The sequence below is a fragment of the Anabas testudineus genome, chromosome 3 (genome assembly GCF_900324465.2).
Source record: "Anabas testudineus chromosome 3, fAnaTes1.2, whole genome shotgun sequence".
NCBI lineage: Eukaryota > Metazoa > Chordata > Actinopteri > Anabantiformes > Anabantidae > Anabas > Anabas testudineus.
This window is the reverse complement of record NC_046612.1, coordinates 9,778,408-9,793,150: the sequence shown is the minus strand read 5'-3', so window position 1 is coordinate 9,793,150 and position 14,743 is coordinate 9,778,408. Positions and strand designations below refer to the sequence as shown.

Genomic DNA, 14,743 nt, shown 5'->3' with positions numbered 1-14,743 from the left:
AAGAAACAGAAAAGACAGAACAAGGAGGAGACAGGGGTTAGACAGAGGGTGGGCTTAGGGGGCTGCTGTTGGTCCCTTTAATGACTCTACCAGTCTAAGTATGCAGGGGAACTTCTGCTACTGTCATTATGGGGCCCGGCGTCACACAGAGGAAGAGAGCCCACTTTACTTCCTTCAGTCTGTTCAGAAAAAAAAAGGGATATATATTTAAAGGATATTTATTTAAAGAGATTTAAACATTAACACATTTAACTTTGGGGGCAGGACGTCATCTCCCATTGTACAAGGATTATATCTTTGATAAAATAGACAACTTCTATTACCACAAGGTTTTTCTCATTGAGGATGAAATTGGTTTGGACTGCAGACAGCCCCATGAGAAAAACCTTCTAGAGATGACTCACACTGCTGGCACATTCCTGCTGAGATTAGTCTGTCAACTAAGAGAGCTTCGTACATCTTAGAAACAACCAGGTTGAATGTTAATTTTTGGTGGTACTCTAAGTGTTGCTGAACCAAAAGTAGCAGTAGTGTAAAAATGGTCTTAAAAGTAAAGGTTGTGCATTCAGTTTTTGTCTAAAAGTAAATACACTGAATTACTGGCATCAGAATATAAAGTAGTTGACCCAAAAATACTTGTTATGCAGGGGAGGTTTAATGCATTGGAATTTTGTAATTGAATTTAAATTGTACAGGTAACATATTCATGTGTACATCACTGTAAAGTTACAGCTGATAAATATGAGGTTAATTGTAATTAGGCTACTTTATATACCACTGAGTAGTTTGTGACTTTCACAGACATTTCAGTAAAATTTGATTTAAACCTTTAATTCTACATCATTATGTATTGATTATATTTTACTCTGAACCTGCAAAGTAATTGGTAGCTAAACCTGTCAAAGAAACTGTAGTGGAAGAAAATTATAATCATATTTAATGAAGTATCTTGAAATTACAGTTTTTGAGTAAATTCAATCACAAAAAAATTTGAATGTTTTAAAAACGTTGCCTAATAAACAATTATTCAACTGAAATGAGGTTAAGATGCGTTAAAATGTATTTACTGTATATAAACATGGAGGTCATAATGTTTTGATAAGTGCACTCCTGTACGACTAAAAGTAGGATTCATGATTGTACTGGATTGCAATAGATTGTACAGGTGTAACTAATAAAATGGCCAGTGAGTGTATAAATATACTCCCTTACAAGCAAAGTCTTTAAAATGTTACCTTGGCAGAAATAGTTAAAGTATCAAAAGTAATCATGCAGTGATCACTGTGTGTATTGTGAATATTACAGTGCACTTATGTGACCATATTTTTATGTCCTGTCTAAATCTGAAAAGTACATTTTAACAGAAGATGCCCGATAAGTGCAGTGGTATAAAATTTCCTTGTGAGTTGGGTACAAAATAACTGAACATATGATGAACGAATTTCTGATAAAGGACTGAAATTAAACAAATGTTCAGTGAGGTTCACTGATGTTCAATTTCTGCATGATTTCACTTTCTGCAGCTCATTTAAAGTACACCAAAAAAAATCAACATCACTTCCCTAATAAAATGGATTTATTCAGTGTAACTTTGGCTGCATGATTAAGTAATATATTCCTGTTTGGCAGAAAGTACAAGTGTCTTCTGCTGTTGCCCAGAGACCAAACTGTTTGTGTCCATGTTTACACTTTTCCTGTCACCACATCTCCACCACCACCTCTGTCCTCGCATGAAGACAAAAAGTCCTTAGAAGATCTAATAATGACATAAAGTTATCCTCATTGAACTGCTTGTAAATGTTAGAAAAATACACGTTGTAAAAAGACAAATTAAATTTATATAGACCAATAAATTACAACATGCAACATCCTGTGATCCTCAAACATCTGAGCTACTGTCCGTCATGAAAAAACATGACATCTGGAGTGTAGGATGGTAAATAAATGTTTTGAGGTAGCTGAAAAATATAAGATATATAAATATTAGCTATAGCAAAATAGAAGTCTGAGCAGGACTGTAAAAGGTTCTTTGCAGCTGGTTTTTGTTTGAATGAGATGTCGGCTCTAAATTCTAAACTTAATTAACCATATAAATGAAAACATTTGGGAAATGTTGAATATGTGTTGGTGTATTTCCCACTAATTCTACTGGGCTACAATAATGAAATGAATTATGAAATGAGGAGGTGTGTGGTCTCATCAGCGCTGGTTTGGTGTTTGGGTCACTGCCTCCTCGTTTCACCAAACTAACCAGCAAATCAAACCACCTCTGCTGATGAGACACGTAGAAGGTAATCGTGAAGGAAGGTTGTGCTGTTTGTTTTGGGTTTCTTCAGTTTCATTCATACTGGTTCCTCTTCATCTGCACATTATGTACGTTATGGATCTAATTCAAAACTACCTTTGCAGCTGACATCATTTGTCCCTTCACCTGCTCTGGAAAGTCTAAGGTTATGAAGGCTCTGTGATTTTTTTTTTATTCCATTCATCTCATCATTAGTCATCTAATGAATGTTGTGTGGAAAAACAACACATAGTGACGGCTGTACAGGATCTCCGTCAGACATGACTGACACAAACATATTTTTACAATTTGTTCCCAAGGCTCCACAAGCTTTTGCTTATTTTTTTTTAATTAAATCTGTAATTTTTGTAATTTATATATACCATCATGATTTTCCCTCAGTAATCTGTCACATTAACAAAGAAAGAAAATAAAAGTAAATAAAAAGACTCTTTTAGTATTACATAAAATAAAGACTCCTTAGCATTACATAACAAAACGTACAGTAGATGCATGTCTATAAATTAATAAAACCAAATAAAAATAATAAATCTAAATCTATAAATACTCACTTTTAGTAGTGTTTCTACACATGGCTTAAACCACATACTTTGGTTTTCTCACACATTAAATGTGCACTGACAACCTTTTTCAACTCTGTTGCTGTTAGAAAACAAGCACGCATTAGAAAATCAGTGTGCAGGATCATATGGACCTCTTTGTGTTGTCAGCATGTTCAAACACAGAGTCGGAACCAGAGGTGCACAGGCTGAAAGCCGAGAGGACAAATGTGTCTCAGTGTGACTTAGTCGGCCCCGATCTTGAAACACTAACACTAACATCTAAAACCCACTGTGAGTGTCACGGTTATAATGAGGGTGATAAATTATGAGGATAATAGTCTAATCAAAAGACACTGTGGCCCACTGCTGAGAGAGGAGGGAGGGGAGCAGGAGGCAGAGAGGTATAAAAGAGACAGGGAAGGAATGTGTTGAAGCAGAGTGAAGAACAGAAGCAGTGTAAAAGGAAACGCAGAATAGTGGAGAAGGTAGGAAAAACAGATTTCATCCATCTTCTAATCGTGTTATTTTACACAGTTAAAGGTTGGAGCATTACAATTTATCTGCAGCTGGATTTTAAAAGGCAATGCCAGTACCTTAGTCAAATGATTTAGTGGTTTAGGTTTAAACTATGTTGCAGAGAGTGGACAATTAATTTTAATTTCAGTGCCGTAATATTAATCATCAAATTAATCTTGATTTCAGATCACTGTTTATAACTTTTTTTTTTTACTAATCACTGCACTCTAATATATTACCTGTAACTCTTACACGCCAAACGTAAATAACACAGTAATTATTTTATCATTCCTGTTCTTTAATTTTCAATTTTCAATTTGACTTTTTCAACTTTGAGGGAACAAATGCAAAGATTGTGTGCGTGGGTGAGTTCACTGTTTCATCAGTGAATGCAGATATGTTTGAGTGTTCCCCTGACAAATGGTGATGGCTAACACAGATGTGTAATCTGAGTGGGGGGCTCTGTCCAGCTATGTTTTTTCACATATCATTTAATTTGCATTTTGGTTTGTTTTTGGTCGAAAGTGCTGCGTTCACTTTATTAAAGGTTTAATACTGTATCTCAGTGTGGAGTTTTCAGAACATGTAACTTTCTAATTAACTCATCTACAGTTAAAGTAAGTTCACCATGTGGTTTATTAATTTGGAGCTTTGGCTCCCGTTACGTTTCTTCCCTGTGTTTTATTATCGTCTTCCCGCCAGGAATTTCTTCTTCGGAGCTCCTGGTGTGAATTAGCAGACGTGAATGTTTACGGGTCACATGTTGCAGCGGAGTGTGAGAATGTCACTGAGGTCTCTGCTCCTCATCCTGGGAATCAGTGCAGCCACTGTGGTCGGCGCTCGAGGTGGGTCTGTCACAAAGATAACAGAAATTCTTGCTGCTTACAGCACATGTATATTGAAAAACACCACAACGTACAAATACACACATTTCACCTAACCATAGGGCAGCACTTGAAAATAGATCCGCATCAAATGACAGTGTAGGTGAAGGGGTTTGGATACTTTCCGAAGTAACTATGTGAATGGATGGTACACAAAACGTGAGATGTATTTAGGAGATCACACAAATTATTGTCTGTTGCAGAATCATGGAGAAGGGACAACAAAGAGCCCAGTCCTGCTGCCTTACACTCTGATGGTAACTTTTATTCTGAAATTTGAAATCAAATATATATTCAGAGGTTCAGTGTAGTTTTGTTGGTCTATTCCCCACTGGTGAGTGTGAAGTAGAAGCTGCTACTGTATCCAGACCCTGTTTATCTCTAAACTCTGTCTAGATAACTACGAGTGGACCACATGGTTCAATGTTGATCACCCCGGAGGTCCTGGAGACTATGAGCAGCTAGACGCCATTCGCTTCTATTACCGTGCACGGGTGTGTCAGACTCCACGTGCAATTGAAGCCAGAACCACTGACTGGGTCCCAGCCCGTGAAACTGGGGAGAAGGTCCATGCAGACCCCACTGTGGGTTTCTGGTGCCTCAATGAGGAGCAAGGACCTGACCGCAACTGCTCCAACTACGCAGTTCGCTTCCTCTGTCCCAAAGGTTTGTACTTTGCATAGTAATATTCTTTGACAAATTAAAATTAAAAGCAAGACCCTAAACTCAAGTCCTGTACATTCCACATTTTCTGGTAAGTACAAATAATAGTGCATTTCTTCAGGGTAATGATTTGAATATAACTTTGCTCTATGTTGAAATAGATAACAGTGTGAACATTCAGGGTATCTGGGGCCCATGGACACAGTGGAGCCCATGTCCCGCCCTGTGTGGTCAAGTTGGGGTCCAGATTCGCTCTAGAACCTGCCAGCCTCCTTCTGCGCCATGCCCTGGGCCCAGGGTAGAAGGCATATCATGCAGTGGACCTGACTGCCCAAAGACAGGTGACCTAGTTTAGTTGGACAAAATACATAATTTGTATTAGCCTGGCCCCGAATTAACATAACAATAGTTATGGAAGAGTTAACTCGTACACCATTAAACCTTTTACTTTATCTACTTACTATTTTTTAGAGTGTTACCTGCAATGTGTGATGGGGAAGGTGAACGCTGAGTGTGACACGTGCATGTGTGAAGAGCACATCCTGTTAGGTTCTGTCCGTGGAGCTGGTGGTCTGATTGCTGGAGGGGCTACCATTCTTCACAATGGCAAACTCCTCACCCTTACCGACCATAATGGACATTTCCGTGTCCCTGGTATCTGCCCTGATGGTAACACCACCCTGACAGTCAGCCTGCAGGGTCATGCCACTGTAAACGTTGTTGTGCCCAGCAGTGATGAACGCACCTCAGTCCTCAGCGTCCAGTTGAAAAGAATAGGTACAGTAGAAACCTGTGGACTTACAGTACAGTACCCTTTGTAATTGAATCAGATTAAGATATGAAAAATAATTAAGAGCTGTATATTTCTGAAAAGGAGTTAGTTAATTGTGTAAGTGATGTGTTATTTTATTTCCCACTGACATCTATCAGAGAAGCTTTATGTGTTGAGCAACCCTGAAAGTAAGGTCAGGAGGGAGGGACAAACTGCAGCTTTCTGCTGCAAAGTCGCAGGAACTCCACCGCCAGACAAGTATCAATGGTAGGACTTGTTACTGATATCATAGTTAACAGATTATAGAACTGTATATTCCCAAATTATTGTAGTATTTCCCATGTTTTACTTTGAAAATATATCTACCGTGCGTTTTCTTCCGCTGAAAATACATAAAATATTATTTTCTTCTGTGTGAACCAACAGGTTTCATAACAACATCCTCCTGGAGAAACACGCTGAGAGTACTTTGGTGCTAAGAGATCTGCGTCCTGAGCAGGCTGGGGAATACTACTGTAGAGCAAGTGGCCTCTCTGGCAGTATCAAGTCCAAACCAGCTACGCTGAAAGTTTTGGGTATGTCCTTAATGATCAACACATGATATGAAATTTACTCAGAATTTAGCAGTAGTATACATACTGTGCATACATACAGTATTTTGCTTTGATCTGTGTGATTAAACTAAATCACCATTTTGATTTTTAACACTCAAACACAGGTAAAGACGAGTATTCATGTAACCCAAAACCTGAATCCCACGTGATTCGTCTTCCTCATGACTGCTACCAAAACAGCACAGACTCGTTCTACTACGATGTGGGAAAGTGCCCCTCAAGTAAATGTGCTGGGCAGCTGGACAATGGCATCAGGTGCAATGACAAAGTGACATACTGCTGTGGTGTGGAAAAGATGGAGGAGCGGCAGATAACATGCCAGGGCTACGAACTACCCACTATGGTGGTGACTCAGTGTGGCTGCCAGAAATGTGTGGACACAAAGGCTACTGTGCATGGTAGAGCCATTGCTGCAGACAATGGTGAGCCAATGAGGTTTGGCCATATCTTTATGAATGGAGTCAGAATCAGCCGCACAGGTTACAAAGGTACGTTCTCCATCCAGGTCCCTCCAGATACAGAGAGGCTAGTGTTGACGTTTGTGGACAACATGCAGAAATTTGTGAACACCACAAAGGTACTTCCATTTAATACCAAAGGAGGAGCTGTTTATCACGAGATCAAACTTCTAAGAAAGAAAGCTCCTGTGACCATCAGCTCCACAGAAACCAATTTGCTGGAACTTGGAGAAGTAGAGGGTCAGGAGGCAATGGTTCAAATCCAGATACCTCCTCATTCTTTTTATAAGGAGAATGGGGAAGTCTTCACAGGCAATGTCAATGCTAGTGTAACATTTCTTGACCCAAGAGATGTTTCCACAGCTGCTGCTGCTCAAAGTGACCTCAATTTTGTAGGAGATGAAGGAGATACACTCCCACTGAGAACCTATGGCATGTTCTCAGTTGACTTCAGAGGTGAGGAAAACAATGAGCCCCTGAATGCCGGTGAAGTGAAGGTGTTTCTGGATTCTGCTCAGGTAAAGATGCCCGAACACCTCAACACCATGAAGCTGTGGTCACTGAACCCCGATACTGGTCTTTGGGAAGAGGAGGGAAGCCTGCAGATGAAGAGAAATAGAAGAGGCAAAAGAGAGGAGAGAACATTTCTCATTGGAAACATGGAGATCAGAGAGAGGCGCCTGTTTAACCTGGACGTCCCAGAGAACCGGCGATGTTATGTGAAAGTTAGGGCCTTCCGCAGTGAACGGTACATGCCCAGTGAGCAGGTGGAGGGAGTTGTGGTGAGTCTCATAAACATGGAGCCCATGGCTGGCTACTCCACTAATCCACGTGCCTGGGGACGATTTGATAGTGCCATCACTGGCTCCAATGGTGCCTGTCTTCCTGCCTTCTGTGATGAGCAAAAGGCTGATGCCTACTCTGCCTATGTCATGGCCAACCTTGGAGGGGAGGAACTGGAGGCTGTCCCATCTGCTCCTAAACTCAACCCGAGCCTCATTGGAGTGCCCCAGCCTTACCTAGGCAAACTTAACTACAGGCGGTCAGACCATGAAGACACCAGGCTGAAGAAGACGGCGTTCAGTATTAATGTAGCTAAACCAAGTTCCAATACAGCTGAGGAAGGCAACGGACCAGTGTATGCATTTGAGAACTTGAGAGAATGTGAGGAGGCGCCATTCAGTGCAGGACATTTTCGCTTCTCAAGAGTGGAAGGAGACCGATATGATTACAACACAGTGCCATTCAATGAAGATGACCCGATGAGCTGGACTGAGGACTACTTGAACTGGTGGCCAAAGCCCATGGAATACCGGGCCTGCTACATTAAAGTCAAACTCAACAGCCCACATGAAATCAATGTCCGGTCTCGCAACATGGGCGGCACCCATCCCAAGACGGTGGGCCAGTTGTATGGCCTCCGAGACACCCGCAGCATCCGAGACATGGACCAGACAAATGTATCAGCTGTATGCCTTGAGTTTAAGTGCAGTGGGATGCTGTATGATCAGGACCGTGTTGATCGTACCCTGGTGAAGGTGATTCCACAAGGAAGCTGTAAGAGAGATCATGTCAATGCCAAGCTTCAGGAGTACCTAGTCAACCATTTGCCCCTGGCCGTCAATAATGACACCAATGAGTTTACCATGCTAGCACCTCTTGACCCCCTGGGCCATAATTATGGAATTTACACAGTGACAGACCAGGATCCTCGCACAGCCAAAGAGATTGCACTTGGACGCTGCTTCGATGGTTCTTCTGATGGTACATCTCGTGTAATGAAGAGCAACGAAGGTGTAGCACTGACATTCACCTGTGGAGCTCGTGAGGCAACTCGCCAGAGTGTCTTCCAGGCCATCCAGAGTTCTCTAGGTCAAACAATGAGTGTGGTGAGAGGTGAAGGCAAGAGGAACGGACGCGGCCGGAGGGGCAATGGACTTCGAAGCAGTCAGAGACGTAGCACCAGAAATCCTACAGGAAAACGTGCAACATCCAGCAGTTAAACAGTGAACGTCAGCAGACTAAATGGAAACCAAATGAATGAGTGAGCAGTGTTAACCTTGTTTTGATACATTTAATATTGGCTTTATTCTCAAACTAAGTTGATATGTAACCAAACAAAGCTAGACCTAGTTTATTCAGCTTTACGAATGAATTTTTGCATTGTTTTTGTCTCATCTTACATAATTGTACTGTGGTAAATATTTACTTGAATTTGTACATAGAGTATTTATTGCACATGCCCTAAAATCTGAGCTTGCTGCTGTGATTACATCATTGAAAGAAACTTAAGGACAACATATACTTTTGACCAGTGATTTATTAAATTAGATGCTTATAAAACGCAGATGCCATATCTTCCACATTGTAATGTATCCAATTGTCCATGTAACATTGAAACTGGTCAATTGCTAGAAAAGAAAAGGAGAAATATACCACTTCCAACTAACTGTAGCCCATATGAAGACATGGTGGGGTGAAGCCTCCTCATCATACTTGATACAAGCCTGCAGAAGCAATGACTAGGAGACCAGTTGTAGCAAGTTATTCCACCTGCCTGATCCACACGTATGCATTAGTAGAAATCAAATTAGTAAATTACATTTGTCATGCACAAAAAATACCTATAAGCACTCTTTGCTCCAAATTTTCAAGAATATTCCAGAGATGTATCGAGAAAATGGCTGAGGTTTTAAAGTCACATTTAATATACTTGTCTATCCCTTTTATCTTACAGTGAATGTCATGTGCTCTCTGTAAAATTATAACTACTACTTACAAGTTATGTCAGTCTCAAATCACCCACAATGCAATCTTTCCAGAGATAAAGATGAATAATGTCTTGAATAATTGTTCTGCATTTGGCAACCAACGTTATAGATACTATATACTTTCCTGTAAGTGAACCATCCACAGGTAAGTGAGACCTATAATATATACATGACATTCTTGTTAAAGATTTTGCATAGAACCTTGTGTTTCTATGTCACTACACTTATAACTGCAATACTGTATCTGCCATTTTGACAGGCGCAACAATTAATTAAAAATGAGCCCTGCAAAACTGACAACAGCAGTTACAATGTATTCTCCATTGAAGCTGGGTGACCCAACAGATATTACATGATTATTTGTGTGAGTTGAGGCTGAATGAAACAGAAAAGGCAATTCCATATGTCTGAACATAAACAGTTGGTTGAGACTGGATGCTTCCTGGTATAGTCCATCTGGTCATTGAAGCAATAAGAAGGGGGCAACACATAGTTCAGATTTTCCAGGATGGCACTGGACAGCATGAGAAGGTACAGCTGCATTTCTGAGGGCTGGGAGGGAGAAGGGGCAGTAGTGATGGAGCCAGTGTCACATGAAGTCCTCATAGTCTTGGGCGTAGCCACCATCAAACTGTGCATAGTCAAGGTCATCCTTTAGCTGTGCTTTCAAACCTCCTCCAGCTACGACCCCTTTCTTCTTTTTCTTTCCTTTGTTTTGCTGTAAAAACAAGTAAATGTCACTATTAAACAGTATGCAATGGTATACATATGAGCACAAATTTAGATTTGTTTTTCCAAATTTCAGCTTAGAATTCTTTAGTTGAACTACTAACATATTGCATATCAGCTATACCACAAATTAATGACTGTTGGTTTAAAAATCAACTGGGGTAACAAAGTGAATAGGCGAGGTGAACAGCACCCCCTGGTGAATATAAACTACACACGTAAGAATTAAGTCACTCACTTTCTCCTGTTTCTGCTTTTCACTTAGTAGGACTGACAGAGAATTACTGATTTTCTTCAAGTCGTCTACTTCCACTGTAAGAAGAAGGAAGAAAAATGTTATTGGTCAAATGTATTCTAAATATCGTGAATATGCAATTATCAGGTTTCTTTACTAAAAATTATTTTTTATAAATGTGGGCTTACATGAAATACAGAGTTCCCGAAACAATGAATCCAAGAAACTTGAATAATGCACAGATTTTTCAAACTGGGATATCTTTTCTTTCAGCAATTTTTCAAACTCTGTGAAGTCTTCTTTGGAAGATGGACACATGGCATCAATCCCAGTGACACTGTTTGAAGTGCTGCTAACACCTGAAAATACACAAAGGGACAAGAGTCAAAGTAAAACCCTACTTTTATACTGGACCTTAGGTGTTTCCTACAGGAATCCAGCTCAGAGATGTAAATCTGAATATTGGCAGCAGTAAAGGGAAATTACAGTAAATAAATGTAAAACTAGGTTTGTGGTCATTTAGAAACTGTGTCACCATCATGTAGTTTGTCCACCAGAGAGCACTGTAAAGTTGACTTTTCAATTGTAAAATGTCCACAAATGGTCACATTTACTGAAAGAATAAAAATCTTATATCTATATATAAATGACATTAAAATACCAAGATAATTTGTGAATTGTTACAATAAAGGTCACTTATTAAAGGCTGTTGAAAGGTAAAACAACACATCTTATTGTTTATATATTAATCTAACAGTTTTGTTGGTGAGTTAAAAAAGACCTCTATATCTCCGAAAGACTTTGTAGGTCCTGCATCTACATGTGACACAGCTAAACATTAGTAAATAGGCAAGTTGAAATAAAATTTGATTACATTGTTTTGCATCTGCAGAAAAATAGAAGAAACGAGGGGAAAAGGCAAAGACTTTGTAAAACAAAGACTAAATCCATGCATAAATTAGACATTAAATATACATAAGAATTCTATACGCCCTCCGTATGTATTAGTTGGACAGTTTCATGTATACAAAAGTACTGTGGAAGACTCCTACCAAAAGCATCTTTCGCTAGCTCCAAGTCCGCATCTTCCTGTAATTTCTTCACTCTTAATTTCTCTGCGAGTTGTTCTTCAGTAGTGAGCTCTTCTTGCTACAATAACAGATGCCACAAAAATATGAATTAAAGCATTAAACATGACAGAAAGAACAACCGTTTTTCATATTATATAGAAAATCCTTAAACCCTTAAGGGGTAAATCACAAACACTCACTTTACTGTCCAACTCTTTCTCCTTCAGCTCCTGTTGTTTTTTCTTTAACCGGTTTTCCTTCTCTTTGATCTTCTCACTCAACTTTTTCTTTTCAGAAACTTTTGTCTCTAAAAATGAAAAAATTGGAAAAAGAAAACATGAATTTGCAGAAAAAAAGGGGCAACTCAGCCAATGATTAACATGGTACAATGTGAATTATGCTCTTGAGAAACAGGTGGCAATTACCTGTTTTTTTCACCTCTGCTTTTTTCTCCTCATCTTCGTCATCATCATCCCAGTTGTCCTTTGAAATAGAAAAAATGCAAGAGAGGCTTTTTTTTTAATTATGCAGGCTAAATTGACAAACTGTAACAACACTAACTGAGGCATAAAATCAAAGTGTAGGTGTACAACACTATAACAATTCAGTGATTGACAATTACAATGTCTGTGAATTCAATTCAACAAAACAATATAAATGGTGTTTCTCACACTCATTTATCTGAAAAACAGAATATTTCACCAACTGTAAACATAATAACTAACTCAGCAGTAAATAATAGATAAACAAATTACTCAATTCACCCTAAATAAACAAATACAAAAACACAATTCACACCACATCACAAAATAACATATTAGAAACGTGCACAAAAACTTAAATTGATCACAAACGCTCTCACCACCTGCTAAATAAGAGAACAGTTTGTACCACAAAGAGCATGAAATCATCAGTTTCCATTTATGACAGAAAAGTGAACCATTGAAGAGGCCTCTACCAGCACTTTCCCTGGCTTTCTGGTGTCAACATTCAGGTGATGACCACCTGTTCTGCAGCAGACACCGAGCCCCAGCTCCCACCACACGCCTGTTGTCAAGTCGGACGGTTCTAGGCCTGGTTCTTGGACGAGTTGAGTCATCAACCCAGATGATTTCACATGATTGTGGCTAAAGTTGGTTAGCAAAGGCTAGCGCCACCGCAACTCAAGATGTGGGAATTCAGGACAGGATACAAACGCTAATCTCGCTTTAATCTCTTAACGTAACCAACTCTGGACAAATATATGACAGCAGTCTACGTTGTTGAAGCACTTTAAACCACACGATAACCTCTCTGTCGTCGAGGTTAGCTAGCTACCTAACGGTAACGCTCGTCATAGAGGCAGACTGACATGGGAGCTAGCGAGTTTGCTAGCTAGCTAAGTGGGCCGGTAAGAGGTTAGCTTTAAGCTACTTGATCCAAATTTAGCTCGGTTATCCAGGGATTCACAACATCGTTAACCATCTGTTTTCATGTAAAAATAAAATATCAGCACCCAGAAATCAAGTTTAGTCCACAGCTGCCAACTGGGACGCCAGCGTGTAACTGGATAGCGGTTGGTTATGACCAAAGTAGTGACACATCGCTGGCTAACAAGTTTCACCACGGCTGCCTGATGGAGCCACATGAGTTAGCCGCCAGCTAGCATGATGCTAACAGGCTCCAGCGAGACTGTCAGACAAGCAGAACCCGCGGTGAAGCATGGCGACGATTCATTCAACCCCGCTTTAATCAGCTAGCCGCTATCAGAATAGACTTTAATGTCATGTCGGACTGTGACAGTGTTTGTCACGCTCGTCTACCTTAACATCTTCCTCTTCGTCCTCGCCTTCCCATTTGTCCAGCGCTGCCGCCTTTTTAATCGGCTCCTCCGGCTCGAAGTTGTCAGCGTCTGTAAAAACGACAACATGAAATGCGTTAGTCCGATCCACATCTAAAGAGCGAGGGGGACAATAGCCGAGTGCGAGGCGACTGAAACAAACACTGGGACGAGCAGATGAGGGGGCAGGGAGCTCTCCTTCCCAACTTAGTTTCTTACCCCAGTCCGCCATGTTGGCTGTGTTGGTGCTGTTTGACAGGCTCGCAGTGAAGACGGTGCAGCAGCTCGTTGGCCACGTTAGGAAACAGCTCCCTCCCTCTGGACGTCACTCCTCCGGCAACACGACACTGACTCTGCACCCGGGGGCTTTATTCATCTCTGTTGACATCAGGATGATTGTGTGGTTTGTGTAACAGGACCTACAGGTAAAGGAACTAAGTACTCAATTACTGTACTGCAGTACAATTGTAACGTTTTTACTCCAGTACTAATACTTCACTTTTTCTGTGCTGTTTTTATTTCACATCCAAATTCCCCAAATAACAGATCTTTGGCCCTTATTATTATTATTATTATTTGTTTTAATTACACATTTTTATTTTAACGCCTGAAAGTTTGTTTGTAGTTTACAGTACAAAGTTTTACCCAAACATTTGTTTTTTTTCATTACTGTTATCTAAAGAGTAACTTTTTAAATAATAAATTAGACGTGTTGATTTTTTTTAAACAGTACAAACTAAACAAAGCATGAACATTTTACATTTTTACAGAAACATTATTTATGACGCAAGCTGAATAAATCGGGATTAGACCGTACAATACATCAAGTTCAGTAGTGTTTACTTGAGTATTAAGTTTGTGTACTTATGTCACCTCTGCACAGCACACAGATTGAGGGACTTCATTCAGTGCCAAACTCATTTCCACTGTACACACAATATTTAATACTTAACAGATTGACTACACCACAGCACATTGTTCACATTCCCACCATTGCCCTTTATTGAATAGCAGTGAAATGTGCAGTCTCTTAAATTACTTTTCAAAGGTCATGTTATTTGTGTCACATTTGTTGAAACACATTAAAATAAAAATATCAGATTGTATCAGAAGGTATTGTGGCACCTGGGGGCATCTTATCCCCCAGTTGTACACTTATACACTGTGTACAATAGTTTGCTACTAAAGCAGTCCATTATACTTTTCTATTAGGGATCTATAAACCAGTATTTAATATTAATAGGACAATGTAACAATTATATTTAACTACTTCATAACTACTTATTCTGAATTATTATTAATTCTAATACTATTATATACTGTGTACATATACAGCCTCATCTGCAAAGCTGTATTTGAATTATG

At 39.7% G+C, this 14,743-nt stretch overlaps 2 protein-coding genes across 2 annotated transcripts; one reads left to right on the top strand and one right to left on the bottom strand.

The window, feature by feature from the left end:
* Positions 1–3,290: 3,290 nt before the first annotated feature.
* On the top strand, positions 3,291–9,377 carry cilp (cartilage intermediate layer protein, nucleotide pyrophosphohydrolase). The gene is made up of 9 exons (XM_026378745.1): positions 3,291–3,332; positions 4,066–4,208; positions 4,451–4,504; positions 4,644–4,913; positions 5,072–5,251; positions 5,382–5,687; positions 5,841–5,949; positions 6,109–6,257; positions 6,401–9,377. Exons 2-9 carry the CDS (start codon positions 4,109–4,111, stop codon positions 8,755–8,757), a joined length of 3,525 nt encoding a protein of 1,174 aa, XP_026234530.1. The 5' UTR covers positions 3,291–3,332; positions 4,066–4,108; the 3' UTR covers positions 8,758–9,377.
* eif3jb (eukaryotic translation initiation factor 3, subunit Jb) lies at positions 9,057–13,742 on the bottom strand. Its single transcript, XM_026378746.1, has 8 exons — positions 13,598–13,742; positions 13,362–13,450; positions 11,985–12,042; positions 11,760–11,866; positions 11,542–11,638; positions 10,678–10,848; positions 10,493–10,566; positions 9,057–10,243 (listed from the first exon to the last, which is right to left on the bottom strand). Exons 1-8 carry the CDS (start codon positions 13,608–13,610, stop codon positions 10,115–10,117), a joined length of 738 nt encoding a protein of 245 aa, XP_026234531.1. The 5' UTR covers positions 13,611–13,742; the 3' UTR covers positions 9,057–10,114.
* Positions 13,743–14,743: the final 1,001 nt, after the last annotated feature.

Excerpts from the sequence above, each read along its gene's own strand:
- cilp (XM_026378745.1), top strand. The coding sequence starts at position 4,109 with ATGTTTACGGGTCACATGTTGCAGCGGAGTGTGAGAATGTCACTGAGG. Across the intron at positions 4,505-4,643 it reads TGCTGCCTTACACTCTGATG|ATAACTACGAGTGGACCACA; the intron begins GTAACTTTTATT and ends AACTCTGTCTAG. Across the intron at positions 6,258-6,400 it reads AGCTACGCTGAAAGTTTTGG|GTAAAGACGAGTATTCATGT; the intron begins GTATGTCCTTAA and ends ACTCAAACACAG.
- eif3jb (XM_026378746.1), bottom strand. Across the intron at positions 10,567-10,677 it reads TCGGGAACTCTGTATTTCAT|TGGAAGTAGACGACTTGAAG; the intron begins GTAAGCCCACAT and ends TTCTTCTTACAG. Across the intron at positions 10,244-10,492 it reads AAAAGCAGAAACAGGAGAAA|CAAAACAAAGGAAAGAAAAA; the intron begins GTGAGTGACTTA and ends TTGTTTTTACAG.